The following is a 19,470-nucleotide window of genomic DNA, read 5'->3' on the forward strand; positions in this document are numbered from 1 at the left end:
GTATCAAAATGTCTCAGGGCAGTGTCCTGGAATGTGCATTATAAGACATTACTTGGATTATTCTCCAGTGCATTGAAGTCCACACACTTTGTTCCTGTTACTCTTTTGTTCTATTCCATGAACTGGTTATTTGCATTTACTCCCCTGTAGAGGGCCAGTAAAACAGAGGTACACCCTCAATCAGGAAGACTGACAGACACAATGGTTGCAATAGCTTAAACTTAACGATTGTGAGGATGGCACAGGACTGGGTGTGTTTTGTTCTGTTGTGATAGGGTCCCAGCTGACTCACTAGCACCTAACAAGATCCTTGGGGAAGATACTTTTTCCTTCCCCCAACAATGACTCCTTAACATGAACTTTGCATGTAATGGCTGTTCAACAAAAAGTTGTTAATTAAGTTTACTAATATTTACCCTTGGGAGCTCTGGTAGCATAGTGGCTAAGGCACTTGACTGCTAACCAGAAGGCAGGCGGTTCAAACCCACCAGCCACTCCTCGGAAGGAAGGTTGGGCAATCCTACTTCCGTAGTGATACTGCCTCGGAAACCCAAGGAGGGGTCGCTATGAGTCGGGGCCGACTCAACGGCAAACAACAACAACAACAACAACAACATTTACCCTTGCTTCTCAAAATGACTAGAACATTTTCAATAGTTTGTCCTACCTGCTAAAGTGTAATAAACATACATGAAATAACTATAAAGCAACTGAAATATATTAGTGCTTCATCATGTACTGTCTTAACAATGTGGCCAAAATTATGCTGTTTGAGCTGATCATTTCAAATACAATACGTTGTTGTTGTTATGTGCCAGCAAGTTGGACCTGACTCATAGCGACTCTTCCTTGGGTTTCCGAGGCAGTATCACTACAGAAGTAGATTGCCCCACCTTCCTTCCAAGGAGTGGCTGGTGGGTTTGAACCACCAGCCTTCTGGTTAGCAGTCATGTGCCTTAGGCACTATGCTACCAGAGCTCCTAAACCAAACTCCCTGCCGATGAGTCAGATCCAACTCCGAGGCTGTAGCACTAGGGAAGTAGGCTGCCCAACCTTCCTTCCAAGGCTGGTGGGCTTGAATCGTCAGCCTTCTGACTAGCAGTCATATGCCTTAGGCACTACACCACCAGAGCTCCTGCCTTCAAATGCAATATAATTTATTATAAATCTCTAAGCAATTTTTCCCACACAATAAAGAATTGTTTTTAAAAAACTCAACATTTCTTCACTATATCCTATTGCATTTTTGTCTGCTTAATTTCATGGATCCAGCCTTTCTACAAAGCAATGTTTTTCTCTGGGTTTAGCTCGAGTGTTTACTTAGAATTAACCAACTGCCCTCGAGTGGTTGATTTTTCAGAAGTAGACTGCCAGGGCTTTCTTCCAAGGTGCCTCTGGGCAGATTCACTTAATTGAATATCTAAATGCAGACTGAAATCAACAGTGTGCAAGGGTCCCTAGAGCCTTAATGCAATCTCTGGCTGCACTTGTTACCATTTATAAAATTTTACCATGCAAATAAGATTTACACATTTGTAAATTACTATACATCCCTATTGCTTGTAATGATTACTGCAAGGCTTTCCCATTTTGCAATTATTGCTGAGGAAGAAGTAGAAGGCAGGAGCAGCAGCAGAACCCGAATAGCTTCCTTTAGCTTCACAGGTCAACCAACAGGGTAAGACATTCCAGTGATAACACTCTTGAACTACAGGGTCCCAGAGAATCTGGAAAGCTTAATTCTTGCTGTGACACTGCTGGGTTTCCATTACCATTTGAAAGATCTTACACTAACAAGCTATGTGTTTCTATTTAAGTAAATGTTTATAAATACCCCCACAATCTGAGTTCTTAAACCTATTCTGCTTATGAAGGCCATCCTTATTTGGTGGGGGCAGAAGGCAGTTTCAGCCCCAATGTTTCCTGAACAAAATCTCTGCTCTCACATTTCTGCAAAGTCCATTTCCCTATAACATGTACTTAATTAAAAATAAGTAAACAAAAAGTTCAAGGGGACTATTTGCCTCCATTGTTAAAATAAATTTTAAAACCATAATAGCTGATTACTAAACTGAAGCATTTCAATAAAATACTTCCCTGAAAGCTCTGCTCCTGTTTTTAACACGTTTCATACAAACTTCATATGGTACTAAGTAATACATATTTGAGCCTATTCCAAATAAAACATGGTTCCTTCAGTTCTTCAGGCTTCAGTTCCTTCAGAGGCAAATAAATGTCTGATTTAATTTTTTTCTTGTATTTTTTGAAGAAGATATTCCATTTGCAAATTCAAATTTGGCTGGCCTTTTTTAGTCTTTTTGCTCAGTATTTTGAACACTTCCATCTTTTTCTTTCTGTAGAGCCTCTGAGCTTCTTCTCGTTCTTGTTTTCGCCTCTCAAATTCCTGAAATTATTAACATGTCATTTTCATTAGTAACAGCTGATACAGTTCAGAAATTATTTTAAAATACTTACCACCATGCGAATTCTTTAAGGTTTGCCTCTTATATTTTGCAAAAATATGCACTGTTTACCACAATTGAAGTAATATATCCTCTTTGCCTTCATACTTTATGACATGAAATAATAAAAGTTTTAATTATTGGTATGTGAATAATAGGAGAAGGCTTATATTGAAGTAATGACTTCACTATTAAATTTTATTTATCGCATCTTGTTTCTTCTTCAGTTGTCTATTTTATAATTTTGTAGATTGGCACTAGGAAATTTGGTGGTGTAGTGTGTAAGGCATTTGACTGCTAACCCGAAGGCTGGTGGTTCAAACTCACTAGCCACTTCTCCAAATCTACTTCCATAGAGATACTGCCTTGGAAACCCGAGGAGGGGTCATTATGAATACTTTCACATCATGGCACATTCCATTCTTTTAAAACTTACATGACAGAGATTATTATCCTGTCTGTGTGATACAAAAGTGATTTGTGCAAGGTCCCAGATTACTGGTAGAGGTGAATCTCATATCTGTATCTTGAATTCAAAGTCTTTACAACTTCTCATTATGCTATGCCATATCACTTAAAATTATATTCTCATGTGGTATAGAAGTTATTTGTTTTAATGTGTCAATAAAGATCTAGACCTTATTTGTGTTTAGGTATGTGAAGTCTAGTTTATACCTATGAGTTTCTCTAAGCAAAGCCAAAAAAAGAAAAATTCAATATTCTTATAACTATGGGTTCTTATTTAATGAAAGAAGCTCTGGTGGCGTAGTGCCTAAGGTATTTATCTGATAACCAGAAGGCTGGTGGTCCAAACCCACCAGCCACTCCTCGAAAGATTGGGCAATCTACTTCCGTAGCGATACTGCTTCACAAACCCAAGGAGGGGTTGTTATGAGTCGGATACGAGTCAACGGCAGTGAGTTTGGTTTTGGTTTGTATTTTATTAAGGTCGTTAACAATTTGATTTTTCATTGGCAATGGTTCTGACTTTTATAGTAACATTTAGAATCTGTAAGTTTTAAGAAAATGTCAATTTTCATGATTACAGTGAATATTAGGTCTACCTATGTAAAGTAAAATTTGAAAGGGTATTTACTAAATGTTTCATAGCATAATGGTCCTTATTGTACTTCATCTGGTACACTATTTCCAAAGGTGGATTCGTGTGGTATATACGAATTCCGATGGTTAGATGAACGCATAAGATAACAAGCTATGCAGCAAAGATGCAGCACTTCCATGGAGAAATGTTTCTACTTGATCCTACTCTACCAGCAGTTTCAGAACACCTATAAAAATGTGAGATGTTAAACTTTCAAATTTCTTAATTACATAAATTCCAGAGGGAAAAAAAAAGGAAACGGTATCAATACTATCTTTAGGATATTTTTGATGGATGTGCGAGCCTTTTGAAGTAACAGGATCAAGAAAACTTCACTATGGAAAACAAGAATTATCCACTATGTCAACAAGATGATCATTTTGCTCTACAAATTTGAAAAAGCTTATTACAAACTTGGGTTTCTGAATGATAACGAAGAGTTAAGAACTTTTTTGATTAAGTTAAACTAGCAAGCTTTCCAATAAGCAAGACTAATAACTCTTTATAGTAAAGAAATGCTTTTAAACATTTTACCACCTCTCCTGTGGCTGGCTTATTTCAATGAACATTGTCTATATTTGTCTTAGTTCAGTGGTTTTCAAGCATTATTTATTGTACCTAAGAATCTCATGAGGTACTTGTTAAAAGTGCAGGTTCCTAGACCATATTCTGAGAAACACCCTACCAGATGCTCCAATTAACCTACAAGTTAATTCTATTCTTGACCTACTAGTATCACCTATGAGATAATATAAACAATCAAAGAATCTGACTACTGAAAATCAACTCTGCTCAGACCATTCATTCAGTCACCTAATATTTACTGAAGGCATACTATGCACACAACACTTTTAAATACAGTTTACATATACACTTAAATAAGGGAATTGTGGTAGTTAAATTTGAATGTCAACTTGGTTGGGCCTGGTTGAGTGGCTTGGCAGCTGGTGGTAGTTATTCCCCATGATGAGACTGGCAATCAACTCCACAGTGGGATCTACCACAAGCAGTTGAATAGCTGCCTTTGGGATGTAGTCTGCTTCCTGTATTTAAGGAGAAGCCTTGGGGATAGTCTCCAGCTTATGGCATGCTTAGACCCTGCATGTAGCCATGTCATTGTTCAGCAGTCTGCCATGCTCTGCCAACCCTGGGACTTAAAATGGACATGAATTAATGGCCTGCCATGTAGTTTGGTAACATCAGTACTGTGCCATTTTACTTGTCGACCTTGGGCTTGTTAGCCTCAGCAGCCAGTAGCTGCCTGAGTGAAGATATGCCTCTAGCTTCAGTGGGCTGGGAGCAAGAGGCAGAGCTGAAGCCCAAGGTCAAGGGGCCCTCACACAGCCCCTAGAGCCTGGCACTTTGAAGTTGACCTTAAAGCCTCCAAACTATGAGAGAATAAACTCTTGTTTGTTAAGGCCATCCCATTTGTGGTATATTCTGTCAGATGGCACTAGGAAACCACAATAGGAATAGAGCTAAATATTGAAAAACAGAACTTACCTGTTTCTTTGCAGCACGCTTGGCCTGTACGTGTGCATATTCTTCTTGTGCCTTTTGATTGGACGTTTTCTTTTTATTTTTCTTTTGAGTTGCAAAGGAGCTTTATAAGATAAACAAACACAAATAGGTCACAAGGACTAAAAGCAACATACCTGAAAATATGATGCACTTACGACAAATACAGTATGTGTAAAGTACAAATTGGCTGGGGGGTGGGGGGAAGGATGAAGGAGACAGATGGGATACTATTTCATTAGTAAAATGTCCAAGTAATACTATTTTTAAAAGATAGTCATAAGGAGCTCTGGTGATGCAACAGTTAAGGGCTCAGCTACAAACCTAAAGGTGGTAGTTCAAACCTATCCAGCTACTCTGTACAAGACAGATCTAGTGATCTGCTTCCATGCAAATTACAGCCACGTAAACCTTATGGGGGCAGTTCTTCTCTGCCACATTTGACTGCTAACCAGAAGGCTGGCAGTTTAAACCCACCAGCCACTCCTCAGAAGGAAGGTTGGGCAATCTACTTGTGTAGTGATACTACCTCAGAAACCCAAGGGGGGGTCGCTATGAGTTGGGTCCGACTGGATGGCAGTGAGTTTAGTTTTATCTCTACAGAAGTAGACTGCCCAACCTTCCTTTTGAGTTTCCTAGACTGTAAAAAATTTCAGAAGGAGAATGCGACAACTTTCACCCAGAAAGCAGCTGGTGGGTTTGAACCACCGACCTCTAGGTTAGCAGCTGAGTGCTTTAATCACTGTGCTACCAGGGCTCCTCTAATAAAATGCTACTTATAGTTAAAAAATAAAGGATTTCAAAAAAGGAAAACAAACCTTACTGTTTTGTTACATCGTTCTTCTGGCAAAGGGTGTTTAATGCTACATTGTTCTTCAGACAAAGTATGGTCAATGCTGCATTGCTCTTCTGGCAAAGCCTGGTCAACCTGTTCTTCTGGCAAAGGGTGACAAACTTTTCTAAGTTGCTTCCTGAGCCTTTCCTCTTCAGCCAAATAGAGATGTTTCAGATGATCTGGGTATCGATCTGTGAATTGGGATTCTTGTGAAGCTTGAGCCTTTTTTTCCTTCCTTAGCAATTTCTTGTAACTGTGCTGAATCTTCAGCTTTCTTCGAAGCGCAAAGCCCTGTCCTACATTGGAAAACGTCAGTCATCAATTACTTGCACAGAACATGATCAGTTGCATGAAAAATGTAGCTGTTCATTTTTTCTGTGTGCTTTAAAAGGTTATTTCTGGAAACAAAATCAAGGTGATCGATGCTGATCAACATTGATCAATGTTAACACTGCAAAAAGACCCAGCTAACACTAGTTAAACAGACACTCAACTTAGAGTCTCAAAAAAGGAAAACTGATCAATCCTAGATATTCACTCTGTATTCACAAATCAAAATAATTTAATTCCTCTAAAATACTTACTGTAGGTCTTCAATAAATATTTAAAATGGAAAAAAACATACACAAATATTCTTTCATCCCAGAGAAACTTATTTCTGAAAATACTTCCCCACAAAACCTTTTTTTAAAAAAGGAAACTTTCTGAACAGTTAGCAACTATCAGAACACTGAACTTATTTTATTTAATATTCCATACATTCCAAAAGCGATTTGAGGTAACTTGGAGGTAACAAGACAAAAAGAGACTAAAACCACTCATTGCCATAAAGTCAATTCACACCTATAGCCATGCTATAGAGCAGAGCAGGTATGCTCCATTAGGTTTCCAAGACTCTGAGTCTTTAGGACAGAAGAATGCCTCATCTTTATCCCGCGGGGCAGCTGGAGGGTTCGAATTGCGGTCCTACTGGTTAGCAGCCAAATGCCTTGACCACTGGGATACCAGAGCTCCTAAGGAGCCACTAGAGCAAAGGAAATAAAAAAATAAAGAGATAACTGGAGCGCTGCCTGGCTACTTGTAACCAGAGGAATTTGAGCCAGTATGCTAACTGGTAGGTGTCCCCCTCCCGCCCCTAACGCACTGCCATGTAGGTGGATCCGACTCACACCGACCCCTCCTTGGGTTTCCGAGGCGCCAGCCTTCTGGTTAGCAGTCAATTGCCTTAGGCACTATGCCACTAGAGCTCTCCCCCCCCCCCACCTCGCCCAAGGTGCCTGGAAGACAGGCTTGGCGATCTATTTCAGAAAAGTCACAGCTCTGAAAACCCTATGGAGCAGTTCTACTCTGCACACACTGGGTCACCCACCATGAGTCGGAATCCAGAGGCCACACGACAACAACCCTCTATCATGTACTGTAATATATCCATGAATCAGATTTGCATAATACATACCCAAGTGGACCCGGAGACGCTCTATGACTACGGTTTCACTAGGAAAATGTAGAGGAAAATCAAGAATAAAGTCAACTCCAAAAAGACGTTTAAAGTTAGCAATACTGCCCGTCTTCCCATGTAGAGCTCAGACAAGCTCACAACTTCACTGGGCTTACAAATGGATTTCTCTGCCCCAGTTAGGATCAGGTCTTCGTCCTAAACCCTTCTTCCTTGCTTCAGCGGGTCGCACGTCGGGCAACCTCATAGGCCTGAGTACTTTCAAAAGACTGCCTTCTTCCTTACCTTCACGGACACTCCCCACAAAGGCCTTCGGATGATTAATCCGCCATCTCCTCTGTTTCACATTCTTGTTCTTGAATTCGACCGGAGAAACCCCTTCGCCACGCTCCCCAAAACTCCCCGCGTGCCGGATTGCTGCCAGTTTCACTGACGCCATGGCCAACCACACCTCCTCCACAGCAGGAAACCACAACTGACGCCGCCAAAATACGTCACCAAGCCGAAGCAATCAATCGCCCAGGTACAGTCTCGCTCGGAGCTCGATTTATCGGGCCTGTACCACATTGTACAGAGCCCTTGCTCACAGCCGCGTTTGCGCCACCTACAGCCCAGGAGGGTAAGTGTCATGGCGGCTTCTTGCCCACTCCCGGAGACCCTGAACTTGCCCATGTTGCTTGCCAAATTGCAGGGACTGCTGCGATTCTTGAAGGATGCCTTGCACATTTCCAATGCACATACTGTAGACTTCTACACGGAATCTCTGTGGGACCAGCTGGTTGCCTTGCCCCCGGAGACAGTGCTGGCTGCTCTGAGGAGGTCGGCGGCGGAGCCTTCGTCCGGCAAGGCGTGCCCCTTTATGGAAGCAGAGCGGGAATCAGGTGAGCGGCCTGGTGGGAAAGCGGGCATGGCGGCAGAGAAGAAGATTCCGTCCTGCGAGGCGCGTCCCCTAGTGGAAGCGGAGTGGGATTAGGTGTGAGGCTGGGAGGGAGGAGGCCTGGCCGGTGGGCGCGCCCCCTGGTGGTAGCTGGAGGAATCACGTTTGTGGAGAAGTGACTTGAAATGTTCGGGTCTAGTGCGACTGGGGCACTCTTCTGCCCTTTTCCCCGGGGTGCTTTTGTATTTCCAGAAATTAAAAAGGTACAGGGTAGGGAGGTGCATTCATTTAATAATTCAGTCATGTTTTGCCTAGAGGGCAACAAGGAGAGCAGTGCTGTCACAGAGGTTATAGATTTTAGCTGGACACAAGGCAGAAGATAATCAACAGTTAAACAAATAAACAAGATAATTTCAGACGGTGATCATGGCCCAAAAGAAAACAAAACAGTATAAAGTGATAGTGTGTCACGAAGCAGCTCGAAGGCACGCGTCTTAAACTCCAGTCTGCAGTGAGTCACAGGAAAGAATTTCATGCCTGGGAAACAGCTGAGGCCCTCAGGTGCAAAGGAACAGGGCTGATTGCAGTTCAGGAAGGAAGTGAGAGTGAAACGAGTGAGAGATACCATGTGTAGTCATGGAGGTAGGCACTGGCTGGATCCTGCAGACCCTTCAAGCCTTGAAAGATGTTTGGATCTTAAGAGTGATGGAAAACAGCTGAAGTCATTTAGGCAAGAAAGTTACCTAATCTAATTTGTCGGTGGTGTGCCGTTGAGTAAGTTGCAAACCCGTGGTGACTCTGTGTGTAGCAGAAGGACACACTGCTGAGTCCTGCCCCATCCTCACAAGCGCTGCTGTAATTCAGCCCACTGTTGAAGCCACTGTGTCCGTCCATCTCTTTGAGGGTCTCCCTCTTTTCCACTGACCTTCTACTTTACCAAGCATGATGTCCTTCAGGGACTGGTCCCTCCTGATAACATGTCCAAATTATGTGAGAAGCCTGGACATCCTTGCGTCTAAGGAGCATTCTGGCTGTACTTCTTCCAGGACAGATTTGTTCATTCTTCTGGTAATCCTTGGTGTATTTAATAATCTTTGCCAACACCACAATTCGAAGGCATCAATTCTTTGATCTTCTTTATTCATGGTTCAGCGTTCGTGCACATATGAGGCAATTGAAAAGACCATGGCTTGAGTCATGCGCACCTTACTCCTCAAAGTGACATCTTTGCTTTTTTAACAGTTTAAAGAGGTCTTTTGCAGCATCAAATTTTTACGTGCCATAATCTAATTTACATTTTTAAAAAAGATAACTTCTTTATTTGAATAGAATAATGGAGCAAAACATTAGCTGGGAAGCTAGTTAGGAAATGATTTAGTAGTACAGGAGAAGATTATGTATTAGACTAGGAATGAAGATAAGGAATATTTACTAATTAATTTAACAACTACTTATGTGCCATGGAAGGAGCCCTGGTGGAATAGTGGTTAAGTACTCAGCTGCTAACCAGAAAGGTCAGTGATTTGAAACTACCAGCCACTCCATACGAGAAAGATGTGGCAATCTGCTTCTGTGAGATCACAGCCTTGGTAACCCTATGGCAGCTGTACTCTTTCCTACAGGATTGTTGTAAGTTGAGATCAACTTCTCAGGAACAGGAACAGGAAATTATGTGCCATGAATTTTTGTAGGCTCTGGCCTTTCCTGTTCTCAAGAAACTTAGATTCGATAAGGTGGCTATATTTTGGAAGTAAACTCATGAAAGAACACCAGTGGGCCTCTGGAATTTCTCCTAGCTTGCAACCCTACCTTTCTAGCCTTGCCCTTGCTGGTGAACTTTATTCATTGATAATTGTCTGAGGGCATTGCTCATCCACTATAGAGGCTGTGTATAATGGCACTTAGTAACTATTGGTTGATTTAAAGCCATTGTTTATTGTTAAGAAGTTATGGAACTCTTTAATTTGCTCTCATAAATCAGGGGTATGATAACATGACAACTTAAACTCCACAACAGCAGGGTCAAGTGCTGTACAGATAGTCCCTGACTTACGACTTATTCAGGTTACAATGAACTGCACTTACAACCATCCTTTTTTTTTGTACATCATATCGTTAGCAACGTGTACTACATACAGTGTTATAGCACATAATTTGTGGATGTTACTCTCAGATGTGATGTCTCCAACCCCCAACGACAAATAAATAAAGATCAGATTTATAAAGATACTGATAATAAATGGCAGTAATAATGAAAACTAAAAAACATGAGGTTTTCAATTTATGTCAGAGCTGACTTACAATGGAGTTGTCGGAATGGAAACTCATCATAAGCCTTGGACTACCTGTATTCCCAGCACCTATTAAAATTCATGAGGAGTTCTGGGGCTGCTAATCAGAAGGTCGGGAGCTCTGGTAGCATAGTGGCTAACACACTTGCCTGCTAACCAGACGGCTGGTGGTTCAAACCCACCAGCCACTCCTCGGAAGGAAGGTTGGGCAATCCTACTTCCGTAGTGATACTGCCTCCGACACCCAAGGAGGGGTCGCTATGAGTCGGGGCCGACTCGACGGCACATAACAACAACAACAACAATCAGAAGGTCAGTGATTCAAATCTACAACCCTCTCCACGGGAGAAAGATAAAGCAGTCTGCTTCCATAAACACTTACAGCCTTGAAAACCCTATAGGACACTTCTACTCTGTCTCTTAGGCTTTGCAAAGATGACTAGGAGGAGGCATCTTCTGACCTCCTCTAACTTCACAAGAGGAAGACAGAATCACCATCAGCAGCCCAAGGCTTTTTCCTATGAGGCCAGACATGCCACCACCCTGCAGCCTTTTACCAATTCTGACACCAATCATCCCTCCCATGGTACTCACTACTTCTCTGCTGGGTTCGATAATTCATTACAGGGGCCACACAGAACTAACAGACAATACTCACCTTTATGGGGTTTATTAGGAAAGTAACAGGCTATAATTCAGGTTCAGGAATGTACTTAGGATACAGTTCTTTGATCAGGACAGTCTCCCCTCTGCTGTGCCTTAAGACATGCCTCTCAGGCCCTTGACCTCTGAGCCTGGCCTCTGCCCTGCTTGGGCAAGTGTGTTACAAAACTCTTTTAGTTCTGCCAATAGGTACACCTAGGTGTACCCCACTCTGTTTGTAAGCCTCCTGTTCAAAGGCACTCAGCTTTCTCACTCCATGGGCCAGGTAAGCTTGCCACTCTGTGTCATGCCTCTTTGTTCCTCTGCCACCATCTCTCTGCCAGGGTTTCTTTCTCTGCCGGGGGGGTCTCTCTCAGTGGCATCCAGTGCAGGGATCTCGGGTCCAAGGATGTGCTCTACTTCACCTCCAGCTCTTCTCTCTTGATGGTAGTGAGATCCCCTCTCTGCTTCTAAACCAAAAAACCAAACTCACTGCTGTCGAGTCAGATCTGACTCATAGTGTCCCCTCCTTGGGTTTCCAAGGCAGTATTACTATGGAAGTAGATCACCCAGTCTTCCTTCTGAGGAGTAGCTGGGGGGTTTAAACCACCAGCCTTCTGGTTAGCAGTCAAATGCCTTAGGCACTAGGCTACCAGAGCTCTAGGATGGCTCATTTTAAGTTGGCAGAGTGACAACATTAACCGATCCAACATCAGAGTTCTACACATCTTATTTGCATGGCCCCACCTTAGTAATCTGGTGGGAATTAAAAGCCACTCGGGTAGCATAGTGCCTAAGGCACTTGACTGCTCACCTGAAGGCTGGCGGTTCAAACCCACCAGCCACTCCTCAGAAGGAAGGTTGGGCAATCCTACTTCCGTAGTGATACTGCCTCGGAAACCCAAGGAGGGGTCGCTATGAGTCGGGGCCGACTCGACGGCAAACAACAACAACAACAACAACCAAGTAATTCACTCTACTGCAGGCTTGCTTTGAGTTGGAATTGGCTCAGTATCATTGGAGAGTGGGAGTAAAATCCATGGCATGTGTTAATTGCTAATGGGTTTAATGAATTAATTAATAATTAGTAGTAGTTGACCATATAAACAAACATACGCTACCTTTAAGTATGACAAAAAAAAAGGAAAAAAAAATACCAAATGCACTGCTGTCAAGTTGTTTCCAACCCATAGCAACCCCGCCTTGGGTTTCTGGGGTGGTATCTTTATGGAACTAGATTGCCCAATCTTCTTTCCGAGGAGTGGCTGGTGGCTTTGAACTGCCAGCCTTCTGGTTAGCAGTCAAATGCCTTAGGCTCAGGGCTTTCTTATGGTCTTCATAAAATGAGAAAATAGTTCACCATATATATAATAATAATGTGATCCAGGTACTGTGCTAAGTGTTTTTATACATACTTTCTCTTTTCATCTTTACATCAGTAGGTGGTGTAACATAGAAATAACAACATCAAAACTGATTTAGAATCCTTAGGGTTGAGAACTAGGATCAGCTCAAAACTGCTTCCTGTGAGTTAGTGGTCAGACATGCCTCCACTCTCCAACTTTTTCAACGTTTCTTACCCCAGCAGCCGTCCTTCCCATGGCACTCTCTACTTCTTTACTGGATTCAGTGATTCATTGCAGTGACCACACAGGACTCACAGACCATGTTTTGAATTAAGTGGTTTATTAATTAATTAACAGGGTACAACTCAGGATCAAGAAACATGTAGGCAAAGTCTGGAAGTCTCCCCCAAAGTAGAGAGCACATCCTGCCTTGCTTCAGTGCAGGACAGTTTTCTCAGCTCTTCTTGGGCATGTGAGCAAGCAGGGCCTTCTTTCTGCCATGCAAAACCCCTGTCAGCCATGCTGGTCTCCTCTCAGCCCTCTCAGGATGGACCTCCTCTTGGCCCCCTCAAGAGATGCCTCCTTTTGGCCATGTGTAGCCCTTCTCAGCCTTACAGCCCTCCTTACAGCCCCTTCAGGACAGGCCTCTTATTGGCCATGCATGCTCCCTCTGAGCCATGCAGGCTTCTCTGCCTTTGGCCATCCTACTGTTGGCCTCTCCACTGCTAACTGACCCAGCTCACTGCTAGCGTAGCGTCTTCCTCAGCTCTCTTAGCTGCATTTCTAGCAACAAGTTTCTGCTGTCACTGTTGGCTGTGCTGCAGTTGCTCTGCTTCCAGGTCTGTCATCTCTGGCTGTGCTGTAGGACCCTTTCCAGGCCTGTTGCTGCTGCCTCTGCTGCAAGGGCCCATCTAGCCCTCTTGCTGTCCTCAGTGTTACAGTCTACTGAACTCTTTTAGAAGGTTCCTCACTTCCTCTTTCTTGATGCTTCTCTCTTCTTGCCTCCCTTGCCTTTTCTCCTTTCTGAAACCACTCTGAAGTTGGCTGTAGTGATGGTTAAGGTTGTGTCAACTTGGCTGAACCATGATTCTAAGTGGATTAGCAGTTATGATGTAGTTGTTGTTGTTGTGATGTGCCGTCGAGTCGGCCCCAGCTCATAGCGACCCCTCCTTGGGTTTCCGAGGCAGTATCACTACGGAAGTAGGATTGCCCAACCTTCCTTCCAAGAAGTGGCTGGTGGGTTTGAACCGCCAGCCTTCTGGTTAGCAGTCAAGTGCTTTAGCCACTATGCTACCAGAGCTCCTTATGATGTAGTTAGCACCCGTGAAGAAATCTGATGTAATGTAATCACCTCCATGACTGCTATGAGCAGTCAGTCAGTTGAAGGGGGGTACGCTTCAGGATGTGGCCTGCCGCCAATGTATATGAAAAAACTCTGGGAGAGGTTGGCTTTTTGCTTGGGATCCTGCATCTGGCTCTTCATCATCTGGACTTGAACCAGTGGCCTGCCATATTTCCTGTCAGTCTTGGGATTGTTGACTTAGCAGCCAATGAGCTAACAATCTGCCATTTTACCTGCTGATCCTGGATTCATCATCCTCCAAAGCCAGTAGCCAATCTTGGGTTCATCAGCCCCTGCAGCTGTGGGAGTCAGGAGAAACCTCCAACTTGATATTTGATTCATGGACTTCAGACCTGCCAGCATCTATAACTTTGTGATCTGTTTGCTTGAGATAATTTTTTCCCTATATTTACAAATAAGCTTCACTGGTTTTGCTTTTCTAGAGAATCCAGCCCAAGATAGGTGCTTATGTAAGCAAACTCTGTCAATTTCCAGGGCCACCGACTAATCAATCTCAGTGGACCATAGTCACTTCATTTGCATAGTCTGTAGTCACTAATTTGTATAGTATATTGACCAATCCCGGACCAATCACAGGCAAGGTTACAGTCTACAACTGCAACTTACCCAGAAGTGTCAGTCAGCCTGGACAAAAGTAACAAAACCTCTGGGGTAGAAAAGTATGGCAAAAGTAATACCTTAGGATTTAGGGAGGAAATAAATCTCTCAAGCTGTTTTTTCCAAAGAACCAAGGCAAAATGCCACTCATTTCACCATAGACGTGGTCTGTTATCCACAGTTTGTGAAACTAGGACTTGAGGGTTAATTTGCCAGGGGCACAGTTTGTAATGGAATATTCAAAGGTGAATATTGGAGCCTGAGTTCTTCATCACCATGATAAAAACCTACTCTATTAATTATTATTTTAACTTTCTATTGTGATTTGGGTGAAATTTTACAGAGAAGATTTATTTTCCATTCAACATTTTGTTTTATGACATTGATTGCAATCCCCGTAATGTAACAGCTCTCTTCCCACTCCCTCCCTGTGGTTACATTTTCCATGTGCCCTTCTTTCCTGTGCATTCCTGCCTGCCTACCTTTCTCCCTGCACAAATGTTGCCCTTCCGATCTTCCATGGTTGATTGTTCTAAGGAGTGCATTTCCATGGTGTAATTGTTAGCTAACAAGCCTATCGATTGTTTGGCTGAGATTTATGCCACTGGAGTGAATTTAGTTCCAGACTTGAAGGGTGACTAGAGGCTATAGTTTTGTGGATTTCAAAAAACTGACCAGTATCTCTATCTGGTCTAGATATCTCTATCTGACCAGTAATCCTGATCTTTTTTATATTTTTGAATTTTGTCCCACATTTATCTCCCTCTCTATCCATGATTTCCAGTTTTGATCCCTTTCCAAGTGGTTGACATTGGTAGCTGGGCACCATCTAGTTCTTCTAGGTATAGAGCCTGTTGTTGTTGTTAGGTGCGGTTGAGTCGGCTTTAACTCATAATGACCCTATGTACAATGGAACTAAACACTTCCCAGTCCTGCACAGGTTCATAATGCTTGCTATACCTGAGCCCATTGTTGCAGCCACCGTGTCAATCCATCTTTTGAGAGCCTTCCCTTTTTCACTGACTTGCTACTTTACCAAGCATAATATCCTTCTCCAAGGAATGGTCCGTTCTGATAACATGACCAAAGTAGGTCAGATGAAGTCTAGCCATTCTTGCTTCCAAAGAGCATTGCAGCTGTGCTTCCTCTAGAACAGATTTGTTAGTACTTCTGGCAGTCCATGGTACTTTCAATATTCTTTGCCAGTGCCACAACTCAAAAGCATCAACTCTTCTTTGGTCTTCCTTATTCATTGTCCAACTCTCACATACATAAGAGGTGATTGAAATACCATGGCTTGGCTTAGATGCACCTTAGTCTTCAAAGCAATGTCTTTGCTCTTCGGCACTTGAAAGAGGTCTTTTGCAGCAGATTTGCCCAGTGCAATTCGTCTGTTATATAGGCTGCTGTGTCTATTGGTATTGATTGTGGAAACAAGTAATATGAACTCTTCAACAACTTCAGTCTTTTCTCCATTTATCATGATACTGCTTACTTGTCCAGTTGTGAGGATTTTCATTTTCTTTGAAATTTTACTTTGAATTATTTAGGAATAAGTTACCAAGTCCAAATATTGTCAAAAATCATTTATTTTTTTTGACACTAATATATTCTTTGTATATTTTGTTACTGTTTCTCCCTTCCAGAATGTAAGAATTGTTCACTGCTATATCTCTAGTGCCTAAAAGAATGCCTAGTTAGAGTATGTGGTTAATAAGCATAGTTGAATAAATATATGAATGAATAAATGAATGGCATCACATTTGTTCTCTTAGGTCAGGCATAAACTATTAACATCTTTTGGGACAACCCAATAACCAGATTTGTATCTATCCATAAAAATGGTGTGAGGGTGACATATGACCACCTCCAACTTGACAAGGAGGGAGGAGGATCAAGATCAACATTAAAGCCCAAGGCTGATTCTTGTGAAACAAAAGTCTCACATGCTGCCACCCTCCAACCTCTTTCCCAATTAGGACCTCAATTGTCCCTTCCGTGGCACTCCCAGTCTCTGCTGTGTTTGACGACTTGTTGCAGTGACCACAGTGACCACACTGAAGTTACAGGCAATACTCATGATTATGGGATTTATTAAGGAAGTAACAGGCTACAATTCAGGATCAGGAATGCTCAGGATATAGTTCTTTGATCAGGATAGTCTCTCCTCAGCTGTGCCTGAAGGCAGGTCTCTCTCTGTCCTTTGGCCCCTCAGCCCTGCATGGGCAAGTGTTATAAAGGTCTTTTAGCTTTGCCAATAAGTGCCTAGAGGCACCCCATTCTTCCATTAAGCCTTCTGCCTGAAGGGACCCAGTATTTTTGCTCTGTAGCCATAAAACCCACCACTCTGTCTCATGCTGGTCTCTTGGTTCTGCTGCTACCATTTCTCTGCTGCTGTTTCTCATTGTCTCTTGCCATCTCTGGTGTCACAGCTCTGTATCTCCTGGATTGAGGAGATTTGACATAGGGATCTCAGGTCCAAAAGATGCACTCCACTCTTACCTCTTCTTTTTTGATGGTAGTGAGATTTTCTTCTTCTGCCTGTAGAATGGATTATTTTAAGGCTGCTGAGATGGCAAAACTGACCAATCCCCACATTGTTGTTGTGTTGTTGTTGTTTGCCGTCGAGTCGGCCCCGACTCATAGCGACCCCTCCTTGGGTTTCCGAGGCAGTATCACTACGGAAGTAGGATTGCCCAACCTTCCTTCCGAGGAGTGGCTGATGGGTTTGAACCGCCAGCCTGCTGGTGAGCAGTCAAGTGCCTTAGGCACTATGCTACCAGAGCTCCGACATTAGGGTTCTGTATATCTTATCTGCATGGTCCTACCCCCAAAAGGGTACCATGCCCCTTATTTACATTATTAACAAGCTGTTCAATCCCCTAGGTGGGCCACAAGCACTTCACGTTGGCATAGTCCCACCTAGTTGTTTGGTGGGAGTTATAATGTCTATGATTAGAAGGCCCATATTAAGTAATTCACTGCACCTCACTATCCAACAACAATGGGATCTACACTTGATCTTCACCTTTGAAATGTGTTTGGCCTGCAAACTTTTTGTTTTGTTTTACTTTGCTATAAAATACTCAATTGTACAAATGATCAGCTCCCTCAGGTACTAAAATAATAAATGTTTGTAGTGTGCACTTGTGTGTGAGAGGAATCTTCATTTTTGTTTATGTAAAGAGAAATAACCTTTTTTTGCTATCACTACATGAGGTCCATACTGCTTCCAGTATATAAGTTTTGAATGATGCAGGAAGGATCAAAAGAAGATGGAAGGAATACACAGAGTCACTGTACCAAAAGAAATTGGTCGATATTCATCCATTTCAGGATGTGGCATATGATCAAAACTCAACGGTACTGAAGGAAGAAGGTGAAGCTGCATTGAAGGAAATGGCAAAGAACAAGGCTCCAGGAATTGACGGAATACCCACTGAGATGTTTCAACGAACGGATGCCCTGCTGGTGGCCCTCACTTGGTTATGCCCAGATTTTTGGAAGATAGCTACCTGGCCAACTGACTGGAAGAGATCCCATATTTGTACCCATTCTAAAGAAAGGTGATCCCACAGAATGGGGAAATTATTAAACAATATCATTGATACCACATGCAAAAAAGCCTTACTGAAGAGAATTCAAAAACAGTTGCAGCAGTATATTGACAGAGAACTTCCAGGATTGCAAGCTGGATTCAAAAGGGGACATGGATCAAGGGATATCATTGCTGATGTCAGATGGATCTTACTGGAAAGCAAATACCAGAAAGATGTTTACTTATGTTTTATTGACTATGTAAAACCATTCAGTTGTGTGGATCATAACAAACTGTGGATAAGATTAAGAAGAATGGGAATTCCAGGACACTTGATTGTACTCATGAAGAACCTATACATAGATCAGGAGGGTGTCATTTGAACGGAACAAGGGAGTACTGCATGGTTCAAAATCAAGAAGGTTGTGTGTCAAGGTTATATCCTTTTCACCATATTTATTCAATTTGTATGCTGAGCAGATAATCCAAGAAGCTGGATTATATGAAGAAGAACGTGGCATCAGGATTGGAGGAAGCCTCATTAACAACCTGCGATATGCAAATGACACACTTTAATGAAAGTGAGGATGACTTGAAGCACTTACTGATAAAGATTAAAGCCTACAGTCTGCAATGCAGTATGGATTACACCTCAATATAAAGAACAAAAATCCTCACAGCTAGTCCAATAAACAGCTTCATGGTGGATGGAGAAAAGATTGAAGTTGTCAAGGATTTCGAACTACTTGGCTCTACAATCAACACCAATGGAAGCAGCAGTCAAGATATCAGATAACATATTGCATTGGACAGATCTGCTGCAAAGGACCTCTTTCAAGTGATGAAGAGCAGAGATGTCTCCTTGAAGACTAAGGTGCACCTAACTCAAGCCACGGTATTTTCTGTCACCTCATGTGCATGTGAAAGCTGGACAATGAATAAGGAAGACCGAACAAGAGTTGATGCTTTTGAGTTGTGGTGCTGGTGAAGAAAGCTGAAAGTACCATGGGCTACTAAAAGAACTAACAGATCTGTCCTGGAAGACGTGCAGCCAAAATGCTCATTGGAAGCGAGAATGGCTAGACTTCATCTCAACTACTTTGGTCATGTTGTCAGAAGAAACCATTTCCTGGAGAAGGATATCATGCTTGTTAAAGTGGAGAGTCAGCGAAGAAGGGGAAGGCCCTCAACGAGATGGATAGACACAGTGGCTGCAACGATGGGCTCAGGTATACCAAGGATCATGAAGCTGACACAGGACTGGGCAATGTTTCATTCTGCTGTGTTTAAGGTCACTATGAGTCAGAGATGACTTGATGGCACCTAACAACAACCACCACCACACATGAGGTCCATTATCACAGAACACTGGAATCCTTTGACCAAACTTATATCTTACTAAAAATGTTTAGCTATTGTGGTAGTTAGGGAGCTCTGATAGCA

At 42.6% G+C, this 19,470-nt stretch overlaps 2 protein-coding genes across 2 annotated transcripts in view; one reads left to right on the forward strand and one right to left on the reverse strand.

Moving 5' to 3' along the window:
* Positions 1 to 2,242: 2,242 nt before the first annotated feature.
* CCDC59 (coiled-coil domain containing 59) lies at positions 2,243 to 7,812 on the reverse strand. Its single transcript, XM_007955477.1, has 4 exons — positions 7,659 to 7,812; positions 5,901 to 6,213; positions 5,068 to 5,167; positions 2,243 to 2,404 (listed from the first exon to the last, which is right to left on the reverse strand). The coding sequence occupies exons 1-4, from the start codon at positions 7,810 to 7,812 to the stop codon at positions 2,243 to 2,245; spliced, it is 729 nt and encodes a 242-aa protein (XP_007953668.1).
* A 189-nt stretch (positions 7,813 to 8,001) lies between these two features.
* Positions 8,002 to 19,470, forward strand: part of METTL25 (methyltransferase like 25) — a 233,140-nt gene continuing 221,671 nt past the window's right edge. Inside the window, exon 1 of the mRNA XM_042782908.1 lies at positions 8,002 to 8,254. Within this exon, the coding sequence (XP_042638842.1) occupies positions 8,002 to 8,254 (253 nt within the window). The remainder of the gene's footprint in view (positions 8,255 to 19,470) is intronic.

The sequence above is a fragment of the Orycteropus afer genome, unplaced genomic scaffold (assembly GCF_000298275.1).
Source record: "Orycteropus afer afer isolate SDZICR_OR568_19922 unplaced genomic scaffold, OryAfe1.0 scaffold00504, whole genome shotgun sequence".
NCBI lineage: Eukaryota > Metazoa > Chordata > Mammalia > Tubulidentata > Orycteropodidae > Orycteropus > Orycteropus afer.